At 44.1% G+C, this 17,588-nt stretch overlaps 1 protein-coding gene and 1 pseudogene across 1 annotated transcript; both read right to left on the bottom strand.

The window, feature by feature from the left end:
* Positions 1–12,421: 12,421 nt before the first annotated feature.
* Positions 12,422–13,085, bottom strand: LOC128278680 (uncharacterized). The gene is made up of 2 exons (XM_053017411.1): positions 12,708–13,085; positions 12,422–12,601 (listed from the first exon to the last, which is right to left on the bottom strand). Exons 1-2 carry the CDS (start codon positions 13,083–13,085, stop codon positions 12,422–12,424), a joined length of 558 nt encoding a protein of 185 aa, XP_052873371.1.
* Positions 13,086–15,027: 1,942 nt separating this feature from the next.
* LOC128278679 (uncharacterized) lies at positions 15,028–16,680 on the bottom strand (annotated as a pseudogene).
* Between the last annotated feature and the right edge of the window lie 908 nt (positions 16,681–17,588).

The raw sequence follows: 17,588 nt of genomic DNA, 5'->3' as shown, positions 1-17,588 counted from the left end.
AGCGGTGGGGCGGCGCCGGCGGGGGCGGGGGCACTAGTGTTCAGCGACTTCGCCGCGTGCCGTCGCGAGACCATCGCATCACCCAGCTCGAACCGGAAGATTTCCCGCGGAACCGGTTCCACCCGTTCGCTTCGCTTCGTCCGTGCTTTGGACGCATCGCCCGTTGGTTGGTCCTGCGGGTGCGCGGCGATCATCGCGTCGGACAGCTCGAACTTGAACACCTCGCGCGGCACGATGTCGATGCGCTTCGGTTGCTTCGATCGGGGCTGGGGTCGGGCTGAGGGCTGCGGTTCCAGGCGCTTGGTTCGCACCGACGTTCCGGACGCCAGCTGCCGGAGGTTCTCCATCCGGATGCGATCGTTGCGTTTTTCCTCCAGGCTCTGGTAACGCTCGTGGGCGGCCGTGTACGCGGCCATCGTCGACGCCTGCGGGACCGGATCCCGCAGCTGGCGGTACTTCTTCTTGCGCAGGTACGCCTTCATGCCCTGCGGCGGTAACGGAAACGGTTCATGAGAGGTAACGCCCAACGTACCTGAAGAGGAGTCCAGATCGGATGGGACTTACACTGTGGCTGTCGGTGGTGGCCAGGAAGGCTGCATTGGGGCGCCCCAGCTCGAACACATCCTCGAACACGGCGGCTGGCGGTCGAGCACCGGCAGCGACCAGGGGTAGTAGCACTGCCACCAGAAGCTGAAGATGAAGAAGAAAATGAGGAAGAGGAATTCGAATACGTTACCCCGGGCAGCAAATACCGAACTGATTGACGCAAGGGAGGGACGCACCCGGCGAGGGAAAAATCACAGTAAAAAATCAATTTAAATAACTTTGTGGTTTGAATTAATTCGTCATCAAGTGAAAGTATTTGGCTTCAGACACGCTTCATGCCACTCTAACTAAGCGCTCCCGACAACTAAACTCTTGAAATGTCCGGTCTTTTGTTTGGAAGACTTTCTTCCAAGATGCAAGATGAGACGGTCGAAGCCTCAGAACTACGATGCATCCAATGGTGTAGACTTTTTTCACCTTTCTGGCGACATCTTGTCAGAAACGTCACGTGTTTCGCTCAGCCATTTTGAGAGCTGCGGCCGCCACTTTGATTTGACGCTATCCTTTCGTTTACTAGCTCGGACTTTCGGGATCGGATCAACAGTCAAGCGGTCCAGGAAGCGTTTGGGAACGCAACTTAGCGAATGGAGTGGAGCGAAGAATCCTGTGTTAGTTCGCAATGTACCAGTGACACATTAAAGGGGGTTTCAACATTTTCGAGCAGAAACTTTCCACACACGTGTTTGTGACCTCGGCTCCATTTTCAGAAGTATGAAGGGAGAACATACAGGGTTTGTCTTTTAAAGAAGCAGATTTTATTTGAAAAAAAAACATAAAATGCAGCCATAACTATCAGTTGGCCACATAGTTCGAAAGGTACGCTCTTCATCTTTCAATCTCATGCAAATCGGATGCCAGATTAACAAGTTATGCGAGTTTATGTGTCACTAGTTTTAGTATCCGTGTTACAAAAAAGGGAACATGGAACAAAGAGCCAATATAAAACATTGTTTTAATCTTAGTAAAACATGTACAGAGGTATATCAACAAGCTCAGGGTGATGAGTGTGTGAGTAGAGCAAGAGCTTCAAGTAAAGTCATAGTCAAAAGACAAGAAGAAAGAGAATGCTGTTCACTTTTTATGATTCGTAAGGCTTACTCCACAAGAAACGCTTTCCTGAAGGTGCAATGTTTTAGGGGAATAATATTTTGATGTACTGAAAGGATTGTGGTGAAGAATTTTACCAGTACGACCTGAATATACGGTGGATAAGCAGATGTTTTTGTTACACGACGATGCACCTCCTGATAAGACCGTCGCAGTTAAGGAGTTTTTGAACAAATTTTTTATTTGAGTTCAATTTGGCACTCTGCGAATTCTCTCCGACTTAAACACGCATAACTTTTTAAACAGACATCCGATTTGCATGAAATTGGATGCCGTTTAAAGGAGGAATGTACTTTTCAAACTATTTTACAAACTGCTAGATAGACTTGCATTTTAAATTTTTTCAAATAAAATTTCGTTTTTTATCTGGCACGTTGTGTACGTTCGGACGTTATAAAATGAAACTAACAAAACAAATAAGGTTTCGTTATAGTCATCATTTCTTCGAATGTAAACAAAAAAAGGAAAAAGTTTGAGTTCACTTGGCTGTGGCCAAATTTGGCTATGTCCATCCCTTAACCTTTCGCGCCCCAAACCACCTGAGCGCCCCATTAGGCGCCACTTTGTCTTGAGGCGAGGCAAGACTCTTGTCTTGCGCTGGCAGGCCGGCAGCGGTCATTTAAGGAAGCAAGCGCCGTGACCACACCGTAGCCCCCTGCCCCCAGACCACGTGTTAATGGATCGCGCATAAGCGTCGCCAGCCCGTCGGCGGCCATGATCATCGGCGCTGGTGTATTATGAAATGGATCGAGAAAACGGAATACCTCGCGAACCGATGGACGGCAATTACGGAAATGATGATCGGGCGATGGGCGATCAGATCGCGATCGATGCGCGATGATGTCGGAAAAGTTCTTTGCCTGTGCCGCTCCATTATGGTGCCCCACCGCGACCCACAAGGTCTCGGCGATCGTGATGTCGATCACGGCCAGAGTTCGCTTTCTTCTCGCTTCCGACTGTCCGAAAATCGAAGGATAAAAGGCCAAGGCAGGGCCAAGAGGCCAGCGCCGTGTGCGGCGTAGCTGCTTCCTCCAGACGCGCACCTTTATTTTCAGTCCAATTTCTCACCCATGATATGGGGAGGTCAGTATTCTTAGCCTCCACGGCATAACCTTGAAGGGTGCCAAAAATGGAATCTTGCCAAAATCAGCGTCAAGTCAAGAGACGTTCTGCGCGAAGGTCGAGGAGCGCTTCACATAGGTGTCGGTCGGAATGTGAAATGGTGCACATTTAGTGCTTCAAGGAAAGAACGCGGCTCGGGGGCCCCCTTCTGAGTCCGACGAGCGAAAGCGAACGAATATTGTGAGCACGAAGCATTCTGTGGCGACAATGAGCTTGTTTGTTCTTTCGGCCACACATTTGTTTAGGCTGCGTCAGTCGGTCAACATCAACTTTGCATCGAAAGCAACAAGTAAAACTCGTGTTTATATCCGATTACACAACAAAAGGTGCCTCAGTAGGTGGAGCTCAAGCGACCCGGAACAGGCTTTAAATCCCTGACTAAACACAGACAGCAAGACGATACGAAGACATAAATGTTGGCGGACCAACGAATGCTGTCTAGCGTGTCGTTCCTTTCGCATCAAGCGATAAATCAGGCCACGGTAGACTGGGATCCATTTTTACGGGATCACGATTTAGTGGCGTCCGAACACGTTATGTCCACGTTACTTTCAGCGCTTTGGTGCCGAGTAAGCCACACGGCACGAAACATATATGCAACGAGAATAAAGTGACAGTCACGTCTGTAAGACAGATTTATATTCACCTAATCTAGGATTAACTCAAACAACTGACCTCTAATGTCAGAGGTCTTGAGTCAGACTTTCCACAACGCATACAAAGATTTTCTGGCTAGTGGCTAGTTTTCTTAGCAACAGGGAGATACATGCCTGTAGGCATGCTAGAAAGCAACATTAAACTCATAAGCCAAACATTCCTTTAAGCAGTTGAAATATGAAATAAATTGTGGGTAGTTTGAAAAATCAAGCGAAGTATAAATTGACCACTTGGTACATTTACACTTACGTGAAACCACAACCCAAAACAGCACCAAAAATAGTGTCTTTCGATCGTCAACTCACGTCGTTGACGAGCGATTCGAATACCATTTCTACCGCAATTTTTGCAATTGCACACAGGACGTGGAAGTTTAATAGCAACCACAAAATGCTACTCTTGTTGAGTTACTGTTACTGGATATTTTACACTATTTGGCCATGATACAGAACGTGTTGCTTAATACAATATTAAGAACTTTACTCGAGTGCAATTGGCCAGTACACTACGGAATGAACACACATTCATGTGACACTGTGACATATAGTAATTAGACCTACAGCTGCAATTGCTTTACAAATTTGAATAAACAATAATAAAAGCAGTATGCATACGCGATTTTTTCTAACGCTGGAACGGACATTAATAATGCATAATAAATAATCATTCTTCTAAGCGATACAGAGATGTCCAAATAACACCAATATGGCTGAAGGCTGAAGATATTGAGCATAAGTCTGTCTTTATATCTCACTGCATACAACAACACACAGCAGCGTTCAAGTCTGCTTCCATTTCGTAGTATATTTTATGACAAGAATTGTCAGAAATGTATCGAAAGCGTAGTCTCTCTTATGGATTTGGTTCGCCCCGCAAAAGCTATCAGCAATCAAGCGAATGAAGCCTAAACGATGCAGGTCATTGAAGCCTGCCACGGAAGAATACATACAATATAGAAATGGTTCACCGGTTCCCCCAACGGAACCATTTGGACGTGGAATTTGCAGATATGGATACAACGTTCGATTACGCGCATCCCCAAAACATACTTCCCGTTTGGGAGCGTTACATAAAACGTTATCATAAAACAAATTGCTTGCTTCGCGCCCACCGAAAGCAAACTTAATTTAGATCGGCACGCCATCGGCTGTGGCGCGCAGCCCGCAGCAGTAACCGAAACCCAGCGTTTGTCCCATATTAGATTACATGGTTCCGAGCAAAGCACCGCGGAGAACCGACGGCGCTTCGGAGGAAGCACCTTGTGTGTGTTGAGGTTGATTGAACCTCTGTTTCCCGACCATGCTTGTGAGCGGCACAACCTTCGGTCGGGCTTCCGACGTCCAAAGAGTTTGGGAAAAGTGCTCCATCGCACTGGCGCCGGGCCTTACCTCATCCGGCAGTGTGGTGAGGCCATGTGTGTGTTTCCCTCTACGGGGCGCCTTCGACCGCGCATTGCGCATTGTTTCGCACCTCGCGCGCACACCCGCAAGGGGTAAGTGCTCGGGCAGCGCCACCATCTCATCACGCCGCGCCGCAACACTTCACATGCTCGCACAATTGTGCGAGCGGTATGATCTGTTGGCTCTACTCCATCCGCAGCATCCTGCTCCTCTCGTTTTATGCTGCGTTTATGTTTCGCTTTTTCTATAGCGTATTTTACTGTACTGGACTCGGCCGAGTGTTGGCTTAACTCGGTCCGGGTCTCGGTGCGCAATCATCATAAATCATTATCAGGATCATTTTTCAGACTCGCACTCTACTGGGACACCCTACCGGGGGTCCAGGCGAATCCGGACAGAAAAGGGGGATGCACCAAAAAGTAGCCAAACGGTCGTATAGTTCATCACCCATTTGTAGGTTTTTTATTGCCCATTGCTGCCGGTTTCCCCGCTGCGGCTGATGTAGGTTCCGAGCGGCTTAAAAGCTATCAATCACTTACGCAGGGCTTCCTCATCTTGCGGGCCGTGCAGGAAGACGCTGATTCTACTGTGCTGTGGTGCTGGCTGAAGCTGAAGCAGAAACTGAACCCGTTTGGCAACGGCACCCGGAACTAGCCCCGGTATTGCTTCACTTCACTTTCGATCGTTCACGACTCGATCTTGGGCGCGCGCTCCCGTGTGCGCTCAGTGTAGGCAAGGGGTGTGACACGCGCGCGGTAGCATCACCCTCAGTTCACTATCTCCGATTGCCCCTCGAACGCCGTTATCGTACCGCATCCGCTACTCTGATCGGCGATTACGAGACACTTTCAATTTTCGCCAACAGAGTTCGTCGCCTGTTCGGCTGTTGATGTCTTCTGTTTTTCACGTTCTATTGGCCGCTAGCGGGAAGTGTCCAAATAGAATTGAAGACGAATGTGGAAATTCACACTCCACTCTCGTAACGACTCTCTCTCTTTCGCACTCTCTCTCACACTCTCTCCACAGACACTTGGCACATCGGCTAACGACGATCGGTGTGGAAACGGCTTGCAACGACGACGACGACGACGATCCGCTCACGGTCACCGCCAAGACGGTACTGAAGCTGAAGGAAAGAAATGTTTACTATAAAATCTTTCGCTCCACCTGACACCGGTGCCCGCCTACCCGTCCGCCTGCCCCCCCAACTGCCGGCCCGACCGACGCGAGTGCAAAATGAGTTTGTTGTTTTTTTGCGGAACACACTTCACTTAGCGTGCGCCCCTCCTTCCCATCGGCCTGATCATGCATTCACCCGGGCCCGCACCACTGCTGACGCCCTCGGCAGGAGATGCAGCATGCCGAGGTTCACTTTCGTTCGCTCTTAACACTCACCTGTCCGTCGGGTGGTCCGGTTTGGCGCTCGGCGTTGACACCGCTCGTTCACCTCTTGTTCGCCACATATTCGCGCGGGATGGGACCGAGCATCGGGTCCGGCCGGCCCCCCGAGGGCCCTTCCAAGGAAATGGAAAGTTCCGCTTCGCGTGCAGCATAAATGACCTAACTCTTTGGCCCGTCGTTTGTTATGAAAATGGGCCCGGGCCTGCTGCGGCTGCCGCTGCTACCGATCCGCGCGCACCGGACCCATTGTAAACGGGGATATCCGTTCGCGCTGATTGTTTCGCGAGATGCCGATCGCAGATTGGCGATTGTGTGTGTGTGTGTTGTGTGTGTGGGAAGAGGAAACACGGGACTGATTTGAAGCGAATCGATAAAAGCTCATTACTGTCCGGGGATAAGATCTAACTGGAATGAAATGCAGAACGTCACGAACGTCAAATTATATCATTCGATGGCACGTAGACAGGTTCTACAATTTCATTGTGCGGATAATTTGAACGTACTTTCATTGCTACACATTTTGTTCGGTGCTAGTATAAAAGATTATCTAACAAAGCTCGTTGATAATTTAATAAACCGAGTAGTAAAATCTGTTCATTCTCTTTTGAGCCTTTCGAAACCCACCATTCAACTTTCGAAATTTTTATAGGGTTGATAGGCTTCAGATGCTTAAGACATTTCAGTGATTGATTTTGCTTATCTGCAAAACAGAACAAACCTCCTGCATGTAGCCGGTAAGTCATAGCAGACTGAATTGCAACACTAAAAACATTAGAACACTTTCCAATCATAAATAAATCAATATAAAAAATTGTGAGGATGACCATTATGTTACTGATTAAAATTCAAAATTTGGACGTGCGTGCTGACTGTTCCGTAGACCAATTCATCACAATAGTGCTACATAGTAACGAACATTGTTTAAAAACTAAACACTCTGTACGTCCTTTATAAACAGGAAAACAGTTTGTTATCTACTTGAAGTTAATGAGCATCGTGACAGGTAGCGCAACTGTTAACGGAATATCTTTAACTAATATTTGGGCAATGTTTAGCACTAAACAAATATTGTTGTACGAAAGTTAAAAGTTAAAAGTTTAAAAAGTTATAAGGACCCTTACTGGTTGGTTCCGGAAAACATGTTTTGTACAATATGCCTTGATATACGTGCTACGATACTTATTACTCCCACCGACAAAGCATAACGGGACAAAGCAAAAAAAAAGATTTCACAGAATTTATAATGCAGCACGGTAATAGAAATTGGAATGGAATTGCCGATAATTTACCATCGCCGATGATTTACCAAGAAAGAATTACACTGTCTGTCTCAAAGTAAACAGGACTTTTCCATAAGCCTTGGCGCCCGACATTTCTGGTGTACAAAACTAATCTTCGTAAATAGAGCGATTGTCGAGTTATCTTAGGTAATGGCAGCTAATTTGTGACTTCCGACTTCCGAACTACTGTGACCCCAAATCGACGGGTTTTCCATAGCCCTTTCTGGCTACAGTTCAAACTATCAACCGTTAATAGCTCACGTAGCCCGAGTTGACCCTTTTACACCCTACCCCATTGCCATTAATCTTGGCTTCCAATCGTTGCCTGTCTCAGCCGCCGCCCGGTGTCCATTTCAATAACATTATTTCTTCATTGGCAGCTCTCGTTGCGGGCGATCCACGAGCACTTCACCCACTTTACCCAGTTTGTGGCGTTCAGTAGGACAAAGGCTCTTCCACAAACGCCCAACCGGTGGCTGCTGTCTCGCCGGCTCTATACACACGCACACACACACACACACACACTTTTCCGCAATCAAAGCATTACATTTGCTATTACCCCTTTGGAACCACTCGGGCGCCGTAAAAAGGCGGCCCCTTGCGCTGGACAAACGCGTGTCTTACGCGAATTATTCAATCGCGTTTTCGTTTCTCGGTTTTCTCGGCTTTTAAATATGAAAACATAGCCCGAAAAAGAGAACCCTTCAGAAGCGAACGACATGATTTGAAACAATACGGCCACGGCCCGGCTGATGACGTGAACCGCCGAATAAGCGATGCAAAACAGCCATACAGGGTGTGTGTCAGGAGTGATACGTTAGGGCGATAAAGTATCATTCGGCCGGCCGTAAGCGTAAGTGGAACATTTAGCGCCGTGTGAAGCTATCTCTAGCATCTGTTAATTATAAACATCGCGTAGCGTGCGGACTCTGACGAGTGGACCGAAAACAATCGAAAAAAGTTATACTAAGAAACGATAAGAAAACAAAAACACACACACAACGTGAATGCGCCAATTTGCATACCAAATGATGGCGGGCCGGTTGTATTGTGTGCCGGTTGAAGAAAAATCACCAAACCTGCCACGTTCGATTCCACCCCAACCGCAGCGCTATGAACTGTGAAAACGAAAAAAGGAAACCGGTGGCCTGTGGGCGCCGGCTGCCGGGACCATCTTCCTTCCTCACCAGAAACCGATCAGGCAAGCCTGAGCCACCTCGCGACAGGCCGTTTAATGGCGCGCGGCGAAAGTGGATTGTCGCGAGCGATTATTATGAATTGCATACCGGTTTGGAGGTGTTCACCCCGTGGGGGGGTGGGGTACCCGCGTCCCGCGCACCCGGTCCTAATCCGTCGCCAGTAAAGACCATAAAACACGGACCGAGCCGCACCACCGGTGCACCGTCGAACCGCGCTAGGAAAATTAAATGCACTTGGCGTGGCTTGAAATTCACTTTTCATTCACCGGGAAGCGGGAACCTGGGACCGAACGACTTCCTCGTCGGGGCCTAGGCGATGACCGTAATCGATGGTATCATCATCATGCCCCGGCCGGCCGGTCGGATTGGTTTGGTGGGGTGGGGCTATCCGTACCGGGAAGAAGGACGAGAGCCGACGATTGACGGCCGTGAAGACACCACGTTACCGATCGGAACTGCAGTTCCGACACAGCTCTCCGGCTATGCAGCGGGCTGTGCAACGATAAGTGTCTGGGCAACGGAACGGAAAAGAGTGGGTCATCGAAGAATAACTCTTAGCGAAATCGGTGAAAAATGGATAAAACTGGAGTTATAGAAATTGGCAAAGCGAAAGAACCAAAGCGAAGAAAATAGGAGTAACCGTAACAGCAACGACTTAGAAACATTAAAATAAGAAAAGAAAAAAAAAGAAAGAAAGAAAGAAAGAATATAAAGAATAATGTACAAAGACTATGACAATGAATAGAACAAGAACAAAAAGGAAACAAAACATAGAACAAGAATGAAACGAACCTAAAGTAAACAAACAATGTTGCGAAACTAGTGGTCAGTCAGTGGACACACACTTATCAACCAAGAGGTGCATAAGCATCTATTGTCGAAGACGGCCGTTTGTTGGTTTTGTCGATACGTGCTTAATGGACGGCGAAATGATGGCAACGCCGTAAGCGCTTAGCGTAGCGGCTTGGGTGCTCTGGCGACGGTTTGGTCGGTCGGTCGGGCGGCCAGGGAAACATTTTGCATGCCCGTCAGGAACCGAGGTACACGCCCAGCCCCACGAGTAGGGTCGCCCGGGCAACCAACATTGGCAGCAGCTGCAGCCGCAGTAGTGTCGGTGAATAGTGATCGGTGGGAAAGCTGGCCGGCGACACACTGTTCCGATCTCACGGAAGAAGGACGTGCCGGAGATGTGATTAGCTGGCGACTCGTCCATTTGTCGCAGCAAAAAACGACAACAACGACAACAACGACGAGAAACATGCACAAAAAGGTGGGACATACACGATGCACACGGTCCGACGGAGCGATTGGCGAGTGCGTTACGTAAGGAGAAGAGCGTTTTTTCTGGTTTTCACGCTGCTGTCGTGCATAAACAATGCATCAAAGTGGGATTAGAATTTTGATAGGGTTTACATTCAACTGCTTTGCCCTGGCAGTGCTAGAGTTGGTTGTGTGGTGCCTTTAGGAGCATACATGTTGGATATACAGCAGCAGGGAGAGAACAGTATGTTTAGCAAGAGGAACCGTTTACACCACCTTATAGACATATTCATAAGACTGCGAAGGTCGTTCTTTGAAATCGAATGACCAATGTGCAATTTATGTCTTATTTAGATATAGCAACATATTTACGTATTATATTATTATCCCATGATTCAAAATGACGAAAATTCTTTTTGTCATTTGTTTATTCACGACTATTGAGATTTGTTCTGCGATCACCAGCAAGCATGGTGTTGTTGGGCTAGCAACCATGTTAGAAAACTTACTTATTCAACTTACACGAATTTATTTATTTACTCATGCGGCTTTTATGCGACAGTTTTGGCATAACAGCAACAACAAAACATATGACTACCCTAAAGAAAGTATTGTCCATCATTAGCTACTACTTTCTCCCATTTTTCAGGTAATTCCCGGACTCCGTGTCGATAGTGCTCCTCATCTTTAGAAACGATCCAATCAGAGATCAATTTTTCAATACTTTCATAAGAAGTGAACTGCTGTTACTCATGCAACGGAATAAATAGTAGTCCGAAAGAGCCACATCTGGTGAATACACCGTGCGGTTAACCGTTCCCATCCAACATTTTTGGGATTGGTTTCGACCGGTTTTGCGATGTGGGGTCGAGCGTTGTCATTTGAAAAAATCAGCTTATCATGTCTTTTATACCATTCTTATCGGTTTTTTATGGGATTGTCCATCAATAATTTCATTAGGTTTTTAAAGCTCACACTACACCACACCTTTTATATCCCACCATATAAGCATAATTGTTGCAAAGTGAATATTTTGCTTTGGTTGCGATGGACCTGGTTCACCAGGCTGTATTCAGGGCTTTTTGCGTTTAGATTCTTGTAATAACTGCTTTTTTCATCACCAGTGACGATTCGGTACAAGAACCCCTTTCTTTTCAGCCGCGCTAGCAGAAATTCGGAAACGGTTTTCCTTCTTTCAATGTCTTTTTTGTACAATTCTTGTGGAACCCATAAGACATTTTTTTAATCATTCCCACGGACACTCAGGCGATGGGAAACAATCGTGTGGTTAACTCCTAACATTTCTGCAAGTTCTTTTTGCATCTGACATGCATCCCGATCGAGCAATGCTGCCCATTCTTCATCATCACCCTTTTGTGTCTGTTCTGGTCGCTCTTGGTCTTGCAAGCCAAAATCACTACTTTTTAACCGTGCAAACCACATCCGACACGTTCTGTCAGTACGAGTTAAGTTCATCATAACCTTCCATTAAAATGTTATTACTTTCGGTAGCAGTTTTCTTTATATTGAAGTAATGAAAAAATACTCGCCGAAAAAACACTTTACCAGGAACAAAACTAGACATGTTCAAAACGGTGTTATTTACACTTAAGATAACCTATACTGCGTTAGATGCGTAATGACAGTAGCTATCAAACACATATTTCAGTAAAAAAATTGTGACATTTAGTGAGAAATGCCATCTATTGTAAAACCGCAAGAAGTAAGTTTTACACCTAATAGTATTCCCGACGATTTAATTTAAACATCATTGGTTGAATGAATTGGTTGTGGATCGGCGCTAGTTAAAGTTTGAACTCGTTGCCGAAGAGATAAGGCTTGTATTTTCCAATAGGCCATATGATTGCTAAAGGTTCTCTTTCAATCGTAGTGTAGTTTTGTCTGCTTTGTTTAGTGTCCTTCTTGCCACAGCGATGGGTTTCTTTTATCTTATTCTGGACTTGAGACAAGATTGCGAAATTAGTCTATAATTTATAAGTATTTTGTATGGTGTGAATATTTATCATACATTAATTATACTGCGGTCTGTAGAGCCCTGGAAAAAAGCCAACATTTATGCACACGAATGTGCATGTTGCCTCCTTATATCTGGCGCGTACTGCCTGAGCGTAACCAGATATTGGTTGCTTAAGTCCTCCTAAGAAGCAAGGCGGCTAGGGCATCTTCCTCTATACAAGCATTTGTAGCCTCCCAGCTCTTTTTGTGTGGCTAAACTTTTAATATTTTGTGGAAGATTTCATTTTCAAAAATTAATTTTAAGTGTCGAAGTCTGCCTTACCCGTTAGTACAGTACAGTACCTTGTACATTTTGTGTCCAGTTGTAAGACCAAATAGAATATTTGTTACAAATAACTTAATTTTATTATCATCACCACTCAATCATGGATCGAAACAATCCCTTGCTCCTCACATTGAAGAAAACATGCACTGAAAATAATGTCACGTTGTCGAAGAACAGAAATTTTACTTTTAGCCTATATTCACCAGTCGGGATCGACCTGGGAAGAATGTTGCTGTCCATGGTGAATTGTAAATTGTACGTCTCGTTCTACGGAGTAAAACTTTATATTTAATTCCACAAATGTTTACACTTATATTGAATGATTGAAATTACACACCTCGTGAGGACATGGGTGAAGAATATCTGGTACTACTTGCATCATAGTCCAGTATATATATTGTGACAAAGGATCCCTGTACTTTTTGGTAATAAACGCACAACCCTCTGTTCTAAAATTAAGCAACAATGGTTGCCACGTCGTATACTTATAGTCCAACTGGGCAACGAAGTACACAATATTAATTACTTCCGGTACGGTAAGGGACACGTTTAATGTTGCCGATTGATTACGCCGAGGAATCGTTTTGCAGCAATGGAGTACCGTCCGCTGATAGGGTGCATCGACGCAAACGAATTTAGTCAAGCGAAGGGTATTTTTTGATGGCGTATTATTGAAATAGTAGTTGACCCCAAACGATGTGTGAAGAGTGTAGCACAAACATATACCAAGAAGCACTAACGAATTTTTCATGATATGCAAATTACAGAACACTATCCCGTTATGATAAACTACACATGCCAGGAAATCACCTTACATTCTGACATTATTTTCCAAATTCGGATGGTGTTTTATACCGGTCTTTTATTATCTATGAAGCTTAAGTCCAATTAGTTTGAAGTTACGCCAATTAGACCGACTAATGGTGATGCTGACGTGCTTGATAAACACTAGTTGGTATTAGATGATAACCATTAGACCTTCAATGGTATATTGAAACAAACACTGATCACTGTTAGAGACATTTTTTTTCTTATAAACAAGAGACCATTCGCTCCGGTTTGGTTTATTTTGGACACTACATGCATTCTGTACTCTAACTGATAAAGCTTGGACATGATTCGTTAACCTGATGAACGGGACAAGCGGTGATCTACCCGATCATCGCTATAGAGTAGAGCAGAGCATGTGATTTGAATACTCGCATTTGGTCACATTCCGATGGTTGTCTAGGCTTCGCCAGACTTCGCTGGTCAAATCGTCATTTTTCTATATTATAAGTCGTTTATTGTATTTAGTTATTGTTTATTGTTATTAGGCCGAGATCACCAATCGATCATGGATCGAAATAGTCCTTTCCTCTTTATTATAAAGAAAATATTCGCCGAAAACATTGTCACGTTGTCGAAAAACAGAAATGAAGTTCTCAATCTGTATTCACCTGTCGGCACCGACCTGGGAAGAATGTTACTGTCCATGGTGAATAGTAAGTTGTACGTCTTGTTCTATGAAGTAAAATTTTAAGGTTAATGCAACAAATTGTAAAACTTATTAAATGTTTGAAATTACAAACCCCTTGAGGACATGGGTAAAGCAATTCTGGTACTAGTTGCGTCCCCATCCAGTATATATATTGTGACAAAGGATCCGTGTAATTTCCGGCAACGAACGCACAAGCCTCTGTTCTAAAATTAACCAACACTGGTTGCCACGTCGTATACTTATAGTCCAACTGGGCAACGTAGTACACAGTATTAACTACTTCCGGTAAGGTAAGGGACACGTTTAATGTTGCCGATTGATTACGCCGAGGAATCGTTTTGCAGTAATGGAGTACCGTCCGCTGATAGGGTGCATCGAGGCAAACGAATTTAGTCAAGCGAAGGGTATTTTGCGATGGCGTATTATTGAAGTAGTAGTTGACCCCAAACGATGTATGAAAAGTGTAGCACAAACATACACCAAGGAGCACAAACGAATTCTTCATGATATGCCGATTACAGAACACTATCCTATTATGTAACAGTACGCACTTGCTAAACTACATATGCCAGGAAATCACTATAGCTTTCTGACTTAATGTCCAAATTCGGATGGTGTTTTATACCGGTTTTTTATTATGCATGAAGCACAAGTCAATTGGTCTGAAGTTACGCCAATTAGACCGACTAATGCGAGTGCTTGATAAACACTAGTTGGTATTACATGATAAAAATTAGATCTTCAATGGTATATTGAAACTATCCTTGATCGCTGTTAATAACGTTTTTGTCTTATTAACAAGAGACCATTCGCTCCGGTTTGGTTTATTTTGGACACTTCATGCATCCTGTAGTCTAATTAAATGGCATGGACATGATTCGTTAACATTATGAACAGATACACGATCTTCTACCCGATCATCATTAAAGAGTAGAGTAGAGCATGTGATTTGAATACTCCCAAATGGACTGAACAAATGCCGATGGTGGTCGAGGCTGCGTCACACTTCGCTGCTGGTCAAATCGACATACTATAAGACCTCAGCTCTTTGGGCGTACGGCCTTAAAATTTCAAGAGAACATTGCTGCGTTCTGTTTCGTTGAAATTCTTTCTATATTATGATTACAAACCGTTTATTTGAGGAAAATTATTGTACGATCCTTGTAGTTCACCGCAACGATCTAATAGTTCAGCGAAGTTCAGTAAACCGAGATCACCATTCGATCATGGATTGAAATAATCCTTTCCTCCTTACATTACCGAATATATGCATCGAAAATAATGTCACGTTGTCGAAGAACAGAAATGAACTTCTCAACCTGTATTCACCAGTCGGAATCGACCTGGGAAGAATGCTGCTGTCCATGGTGATGAGTAAATTGTACGTCTTGTTCTAAAGTAAAATTTTGTATTAATACAACAAATTGTAAAACTTACATTGAATGATTGTAATTACGCACCCCTTGAGGACATGGGTAGAGGATATCTGGAACTATTTGCGTCATATCCAGTATATATTGTGACAAAGGATCCGTGTAATTTTGGGCAAACGCACAACCCTCTGTTCTATAAAAACAACAGAGGTTGCCACGTCGTATACTTATAGTCCACTGGCAACGAAGTACACAGTATTAACTACTTCCGGTACGGTAAGGGACACGTTTAATGTTGCCGATTGATTACGTCGAGGAATCGTTTTGCAGTAATGGAGTACCGTCCGCTGATAGGGTGCATCGAGGCAAACGAATTTAGTCAAGCGAAGGGTACTTTGCGATGGCGTATTATTGAAATAGTAGTTGACCCCAAACGATGTGTGAAGAGTGTAGCACAAACAGATACCAAAAAGCACAAGCAAGCTTCTCATGATGCCGTATGTTGCCACAGTTTATCCGTTAACGTCGTATACCAGAACACTCTGGTTATTTTTTAAAGCGCTCGCTTTTATATACTTTGTTTGAATCAATGGGAAAATGTATGTTCCAATTATAACAGTTTGATTGACATAACTGATGAACATGAAACGATTAACATTAAACGATTGTGCTCAGGAAAGGGTTCTAAAGGGACATGGTAAGCAGATTCTCTTCATACGGGATTGTTTTTCATGAACAAGTTCATAAATGCTTTCGCATTCACTTCAGTAATTATGGTTTTCGCTGATCTTAGTGATATGTTATAATGTCCTGACTTAATTGACTGACCTGTAATTGATATGAGAATTGTAGAAAAGACCACAATACTTCATCCAAACTTGATTCATCTGCTCGCTGTGATTTTGGGAACATTTATTGTACAAAACAATTACGTTTGATACTCTTTCAGAATCACATTTCTAGATACGATATGTAAATTAGTCATGCACTACAATCTGATACGATGAATAATCAGTATAATGACTGAGACAGAGCGATTAACGTGAGAACATGCTAAAACTGCTCAATCGTTCAGTCGCACTATGATAACGATGCCAAAGGAATTAAGAATGCCTACTCGTGGAAATACAATTGACGTGACCATTGTTAGTGATTGTGTTTCTCTCAGATTTATACAATTTTCTGTAACATGTACACCGATGGTTATTTCTGCTTTTTATTACGTTGGATAAATTTGTCAAAAGCCTAGCCTTTTACCACTCGATCATCGAATCGAAAATTCCCCTCTTTCTAGCCACGAGATATGTGAGGACATTCAAGGCTGTTACGTTGTCTTTAAACGTCATCGTCGTTGTCATTCGATATTCTCCCGCGGGGATTGATTTCGGAAGGTACTTCGAATCCACCCAATGTTTCACTTCATAAGTGCGATTCTGGAATAAAACATATTAGAGCGATGTTAATCATAATGCGCCGCCGAGAACTTACTCCATGTGGACACGGCGACTTTAGACTTGGCAAATTTTCTACAATTACATTGTAAGCGATGCTCGCCGCGGGGTCTCTCAGTTTTGGTCTAAGAAATTCACAAAACTCAAAATCGTGGTTAAAAATGAACGGCCGATAGGAGTTAAACTTGTAATCCAATTTAAATTGTAACTTAAGATAATTGATCACTTCCGGTATGGTGATCTTCAGATCAAGAAATGTTGGCTCGTTACGGCGCACCACAGTTCTGCAGTAATGCAACTCAGTTCTCGCGTACGGTGCATCTATGCACACAAATTTCGTAACTTTGATCGAATAGTCCAGCGTCCGCGTTTGGTGTACCACAGAAATTAGAAGAAAAACACGAAGCAAGCTAACGAACGTTCTAATGCGGTTCATGACTTGAAACCCAGCAATATGTAGATAGTTTGATGCTTGTGTGTAATTACGAATGCCAATTGTAAACGACAGAAAATAGAAGATAAACTATCATAAAATATTTTCAATTGCTGGCAATTGGTCCTAAACGAGCAATTATCTTACGAATATTTTAATAGGGCAAACAATCGGATTAAAATTGGTTCATCTCTTGCCTACCTGATAAATCTACGCACTATCGTTCTTTTATGTCGTTTCCGTTACGGACGAGCAGTGCACCTAGTTTGTAGTATTTGCCTTCGTTATATATGTGGTCTGTTCGAAAAGGATAGATAATTTGTATTTCCTCGGGTTAAGTATCCTCGATTTTGATTATTTTTTGTGACGTTATGCTACTCATGTCACTCACATCGGCCATTCGGAAAGTTCGACCATTTTGAATGATCAGTTTGTTTTTGACAGCTACTTTGCTTGGACGCGTTTTGGCTCATCGTCGATTGTTGTCTACTCCAAAAGATGGATATCAAAGAATCGT

This window comes from Anopheles cruzii, chromosome 2 (genome assembly GCF_943734635.1).
Source record: "Anopheles cruzii chromosome 2, idAnoCruzAS_RS32_06, whole genome shotgun sequence".
Lineage (NCBI taxonomy): Eukaryota > Metazoa > Arthropoda > Insecta > Diptera > Culicidae > Anopheles > Anopheles cruzii.
This window is presented reverse-complemented; position numbering and strand designations above follow the sequence as displayed.